At 39.4% G+C, this 6,823-nt stretch overlaps 1 protein-coding gene across 1 annotated transcript; it reads left to right on the top strand.

Annotated features, from left to right (window-relative positions):
* The first annotated feature begins 1,311 nt into the window (after positions 1 to 1,311).
* On the top strand, positions 1,312 to 1,638 carry LOC140160122 (uncharacterized). The gene has a single exon (XM_072183399.1). It carries the CDS (start codon positions 1,312 to 1,314, stop codon positions 1,636 to 1,638), a length of 327 nt encoding a protein of 108 aa, XP_072039500.1.
* Positions 1,639 to 6,823: the final 5,185 nt, after the last annotated feature.

Below are 6,823 nucleotides of genomic sequence, written 5' to 3'. Positions count from 1 at the left end.
AGAACATTTTGATAAGATTGTTGGTTAAAAATGATAATATACCTAATTAAAATGAACATATCTAATCAAAATGAAATAGTTACGGGATCAAAAATAGGGATTCTATTTTATTCAGAAAATGAATAGTGTGAAATTAAAGTGAACGCTTCTTTAGTTTCTGTTGACTATTTAGAAGCCGACGGGGCAACTATTAAAGTTTAAGCTACTTAGACTATTTGCACTTGAATGAAAACATCCATTAGTTCATTCTGTTGAATGCTAATAATGAGTCTCCCCCATGTTTCTACCCCGGGTTTCTACTTTTCATGTTACTCTGGTTATTCGTTACCGAAAGTATTTACACCTAAATGATAAAATACTTTTATTTTGAATGCCAATATAAATGTACCTCCCCATGCATGCTTAGAATTTTTATGTCGCTCTGGTTATTAAAGGTACTTTAGTTTCCGTCTTAGAGATGTGGCGACCACACTATTAACTCAAAATGAAAATAAAATCTTCCGAAAGTAATAAAATATCTATATTAAAAGAGTATACTATTAATTAAAAAGTTAGGCCTAAAACGAATTAGACCTAGTCAAACAAATAAAACTCAAATAATTTATTTTTAAATTACATACCTAAAAATCTTCTGAAAGTCACAAAAGGTTTTGTCTCAGCCATTTATTAATTTCTAGAATAAGCCTCAAATACCACCTTAAGATCTACGCATGACGACATCATAAACTTATTTTTTATTGTCATTGCATGCAGTTAGCCCTATTTAACTATTTTACTGCTAGCAACATTTGGCATTTATTTAACATTGACTTCAACGTATACAGCTGTATAGGGCTACCACCACACCAAGTTCAACCAAGTTTATATAGCAGATAAAGGGCAACCAGTTATTGACTTTTCTCCTGGTAATTGGTCAATAAGCAAACACTCATGGTGTGCTCATGGTCTGAGCAAATAAGTCCGGGTGATTTGTATTGCACAGGGCTCAAAACTCATCAATGCTAATTATATCTCAATATCGCTGAACGAGGCTTTGAAATTTGCGTTAAAAAATGCTTGAAAATGCTGTTTTTTAATCGGTAATAAAGGAAATGTGTATGGGATTTGTTCAATATTTGATTACCTACTGAATACACTGCGAATATCTCACAAAACTTAAAAAATAAGTCGGGTCAGGTGGTGTATGAAAAGTGGGGTATGAGAAGTAGGGTCACAAATTGTACCAACCCATGCACTATGGGCAAGTGGACTACGGTGTAGTCTACGGAGAGGACAACATACCTCCCGAAGTGCTGAAGAGATGCAACCTAGATGACATTAGGTTTCTGCAATGAGAAGAAACCGGATCAATGGTCCATTCTTAATATTATTCCTATCCCAAAAACAGGAGATCTTAGTTCAGAAAACAACTATCGTGATATCAGTCTAACCTCCATCGTAGCCAAGATCTACAACAGAATGATACTTAATAGGATCAGACCTGAAATTGACAAGCATCTGAGAACAAATCAGAATGAATTTAGAGTTGGTAGAACGACTGTTGGACACATCCTTGCACTACGTAGGCTGATTAAAGAGGTAAAGGCGCATAACCTACCAGCGATAATAACATTCAGCGACTTTCGACACCATCCATAGAGATACCAAGATACTCCATGCCTATAGTATTCCGTATAATATCGAATTGATTAATTCGAATTAAACAATTCATTGATGTTAGCACTGGGTAGTAGCCATTACTGCCAGTAGACAGGAAGTCTAGAAAGTTGACCTCAACGCTGTAGGTGGTCTTCCTGTACTTTTGAATGGGACAGCAGCAACCTTGGGCATGTTTTAGACCAACATTTTGGATTTTTCAGATTTTAGAGAGCATAACAAGACTATCCGTCGATGGATTTTTATTTCCGTCGGTTGATATTTTTAAAATTAAGTTTTTCATAACATATTAAAAAGGCAGAGACCCCTAATGTATAATAAATTAGCTAGGTAAGTTTTGAGTAACCTTGATGAAAATTATCAAAAAAGTGCCTATTCAATTGTGTGGATACGGTCCATCACCTTGGTAGTCTTGTAACATGTCTAATGGCGCTGCCCATGGCCACTCGATGAATTGTTTAATTCGAATTAATCAATTCGATATTGAAGCTATTGGCAAAATGTACCAAAACACAAAAGCCAAAGTAATATCACCAGATGGCGAGACAGAATTGTTTGAAATCTTAGCAGGAGTACTTCAGGGGGATACCCTCGCCCCATACCTGTTTGTGATTGTCCTCGACTTTGCACTGAGAAGAGCTATTGGTGAAAATTAAGAGGAGCTAGGATTCATCTGGAAAAGAGTCGAAGTAGGAGAGTTGGCCCAGTCGTGGTGACAGACTTTGATTTTGCTAACAAGAACTGCTTCATCAGTGTTCATAGAGTGGAGACTTCAACTGGTAAAGTGGGCCTGAAGATGAATGGAACTAAAACAAAGTATTATGTCCTACAACAACAGGAGAGCAAGCATCACAACAAATGAGGGTGTAGTACTGGTGGAGGTAGATGACTTCAAATACCTAGCGGCTTGGATGAAAAGCACAGAAAGGGATGTAAAGTTACGCAAAGCAGCAGCATGGAGGGCGTGCAGTAAACTTAAGAAAATCTGGAGGTCAACTCTTACCAGGAGTTTCAAACTTCGAATCTTTGCTGCAACAGTGGAGTCGGTGAATCTTGCAAAGGGTATGGATGGCTGTTACATCCGCATGCCAAGACTGTTCTGAATGTGCATTGGAAGGAACATAATGTTAAATGCAGACCTATATGGCGATCTTAAGCAACAAGATCAGGGAAAGAAGAACCGGTTTGCTGGCCACTGTTCCAGAATTCAGGAGCCCGTATCAAAAATGCTTCATTGGATATCCAAGCACGGGAGGCGGAAACCTGGAAGACTTACTCTGACCTACATACATCGACATTCTGGAAGATGACACTGGACTGGAGGCAGCAGATGTCAAGACAGCAATGGAGGACAGGAAGTTATGGAAAGCCATCACAGTTCGAGGACACCACTCGAATTAAGTAAGTAAGAATTTTGAGGTGGTGGGTCTTTGGGAGCTGACAGCGCACCGATAACAGGGGGTCTTTTGGGGGCTGCGGACAAGTAAAATGGGGACTTTTGGAACTGCGAAGAGTCAAAATCAAGGGTCTTTCTTGGCTTTTTGGTTGAAAATTGCTTGAAAAAAACCCCCCAGAAATATGATGAATGATCAATATTTGGGTCTTTTAGAGCTGAAATTATTAAAATCAAGGGTCTTTTGGAGCTCTATTTTGGTCAAATATAGGGGGTCTTTCGGAGCTGCGAAATCCCAAAAGAGGGTCTTTACGGGGGAGCATACCCGTATGGTCATAAGTTGTGTTTTAACACAAAAGTGCCCCCGGGGCACACCCCCAAATCACAACGCGCGCGATGAGTTCCGGTAATGATCTTTTTACATGTAGTATTTCTGGCCTTTCTGTGGACTTGTTGAAGGAATAAGAGAAACATGTTAGGCCCCTATAGCTTAAATAAATTTTTTAGACCTACATGAACTTGGATCACCTAAAAAGTTGCATGACACAATGTTTGAGTAAAGTAGGCCCTAGGATTGAATAAAAATTAATTCCTTTAAAAAGGAATGGGCGCCCAATGGGAGCTTTAATGTGATGTGCTGAAATCCGGGGGGGGGGGGCACTCCCACGTTGGAGGTGACACTCATGTAGGGCTGTTAAGACCCCCCCTTTTCACCATCGCTGCCACTTAAACGTATTCGTATAATGTCGAATACTTTGAAATTTCACTCCTGTATAAGCGGCCATTTTGGATTAATGCAAATTAGGCACTGTTCCACTACTTTTTCCACTACGATTTTGGGGACTTGATGTGTTATTCAATATGCTTTTCTGAAATGAATGGTGATTAAATAGATTCTGTTGCAATTAGTGATGGGTTAACCGGTAAACCCCTTATTTTTCTAAATTTGATTAGTTTAACAATTTACTGCCAAAAGAGATTATCGGAAACAAATACTATATACAACATAAATTTTTCAGACAGAGTTAAACAAATAACACAGGTATTGAAATTCATTATCAACACAATCTTCAAAGCGAAATAAAACTGCATTTATAGATCAGTCCGAATTCCATGCAACCACGGACTTCACTATTAATAATCCGTACCGAAATGTTAATGAAATTCAATACCGGCTATTAAAGCGACATCATTTTCTAAACAAACAATATTTGCTTACCGAAAACACTCTTGTTCTCCAGGTTAACTTTCATCACCGTTATTATCCGAACAACATTTGACAAAGTTATAATCCAAGTTAGGTTCATCAATCAGAGACCGCGTGAGTCTCGCTAAAGCTCACTATTAAAACCACTCTGTGTGCATGCATTCCACGTAACTTGATGACGCAATCAGCCTAAGTCATATATACCCAGGGAATTGCTGCCCGGGCAGCCAAACCTCAATAGCTACATGTCGGTGATCGTGTGCGTGGCATGCGAGGGCCCCGGTTCGAATCCCGGGGTACCAAGTGACTTCTTTCTTCACCTTCTCTCCTTTTTCGTTTCTTCTTTCCCTACCGATAGCAAAAAAACCACGGGTAGGATTAGGGTTAATTGACATGTTTTTCCTAGATTTAGGCCTCCTTAATGGCTAAATAATTGTTTGCTTGCATCCGCTGTAAGTCCGGTTCTTACTCCACATCGCAGCGCGATGCGATGCTGCGATGCTGCGATGCTATAAAAACTGTAATCTGAGCCAGGTTTCTACGAGCTCAGCGGTGAAAATTCTCATCGCGCGGTGGAAATTTCGGTCCGCGAAAAATTTAAACAATGTTCAACTTTATAGCATCGCGCTGCGATATCGCAGCCTTGCACGCTTGTGATTGGCTGCTGGAAAATCATGGTCGCCAGAATGACCATAAAAGGAGATGCAGACCCCACATGCTTTTAAAACCTCGCAGCATTTTAATTTCATCGCGCGATGCTGCGAGGTTTTAAAAGCATCGCAGCATCGCATCGCGCTGCGATGTGGAGTAAAGCCCGATCCTTATGTCAATGTTTACAACCTTGTAAAAAATATGGGGTCATTGTGCGACCTTTTTCTTGAATGGAAACTTTGGGTGAGTGCCGAAACAGTGCCACAGAAACCTCGAACATTGAATTTCTAGTTCTTCTAGTTCGATATGGCTTCAAAATTCTTTCTTTGTTTTTTCAAAATTTGAAAATTGAAAAAGTAGATGGATATTTCAGTTCTGGGACTCATTATGCAGACAAGCTTGCATAATGACATGCAGAAGTCCGCACGTTGCATAGTATTCTAGACGGTAACTCAAAGACTTGAAAATATGTATTCTAGCCCCGGATTCTAACGAGGTTTGCTGAATCCCGGGCTGAATCCAATATCAAGTTAATTATCCAACACAAGTGGCAATAAAGAAATAAAACCACCGGGTAAAACCATCAGGTTGTAAATATCCAGACACGGTAAATAAGTTCCATGCGTACTCCAATTCAAATGCAGCGTGTGGCTAATCCAAAGTGTTAAGTTTCGTCCCCAGGGACTCCCCACGAGTCTTCCCGCCGAGGTTTTACGGAGAAGTGTAGCTGGCACGCTCGGTGGAATTACTGGAAATACCTTGCGTTGAGGGAATTGAGCCTTGATTGCTTTCTTGAGTTCAGTGTGTTTTTGTTCCGCAGGAACTATGTGCCCAGACTGATCAAAACACCCAGTACCAGTTCTTGGCATATCCTGTTTGTAAAACTTGGAGAAAATCCATATCTTCAATATGAAAAGTAACAATTTTCCATTTATCGTCGGCTTTTCATCCCAGCTACATACACTGTAAGTACATATCATTAGATTTATAAAGTTTACTTTGAGGACTGTCGAATATCAAAAATATCAATTTTTAATCATTTGCCATAAAATGTGTATTATATATCGCGAATTTCAATCAAATCAAGGACATTCTTCGTATTCAGAATGCAATTCGATATATCTGCTGTGCTCTCATGTCCCACAAAAATTACTGTCCAAACGTTTATCCCCAGCCCTAAAGTTCAACTTCATAATAATTCTTGGTCTGATCCCCGTTCACTTTTTTAGGTTCAGGACACCTAAACACCAAGTTTCAAAGTGACACGAAGTGTCAAGTGTTCTTATAACATGATTAACACGATTTCAAAAATATTGGTTGATACGTTGTTTTACACCTGGTACAGATATACAGGGCTTGTCTTGGCAAGAGGGACAACATATTGTACTTACCAGCTGTAGGTGGGCAGGTAGTAAGAGCATTGTGAAATCCCAAGTAATGATGGCGAACACGGGTAAGAATGTTGATGCCATTCCTGTACATTTAACCACTGTAGATGGGAGGATGGTGGCAATAAGACCTGGCTCTGAATCCCAAACGACTTTAGCCAAACTGGTTATTGCAGATAGTGTCATCATACAGAAAGAAGCAAACAAAATGGATGAAGAGAGAGATCTTACCTTTAAAGGCAATTTTGCCAATCCGAGGAATCAGATGGTTTGGAAAGACATCGGTTTGTTGTCCATATTATAGCAGAGGGCTTTAAGTGTAGTTTTTGTTATGTACAATTTGGTTTATTAGAAGAGCTAAAGAGACACAAATGTAATCAGTTCAGGTGTTTCTTTTGTCATTTGCTTTTCTATTCAGAAGATGAGTTGAAGAGACATAATACTGTGAAAGTGTCAGCCCTACACCTATATTCATTTCATATTGAAGTGCTCCCCAGGCAATATTTGAATACCTGGCTGAAGCCTTTT

The sequence above is a fragment of the Amphiura filiformis genome, chromosome 9 (genome assembly GCF_039555335.1).
Source record: "Amphiura filiformis chromosome 9, Afil_fr2py, whole genome shotgun sequence".
Lineage (NCBI taxonomy): Eukaryota > Metazoa > Echinodermata > Ophiuroidea > Amphilepidida > Amphiuridae > Amphiura > Amphiura filiformis.
The sequence above is the reverse complement of the archived record's forward strand: the minus strand, read 5'-3'. Positions and strand labels throughout refer to the sequence as shown.

Excerpts from the sequence above, each read along its gene's own strand:
- LOC140160122 (XM_072183399.1), top strand. The coding sequence starts at position 1,312 with ATGACATTAGGTTTCTGCAATGAGAAGAAACCGGATCAATGGTCCATT.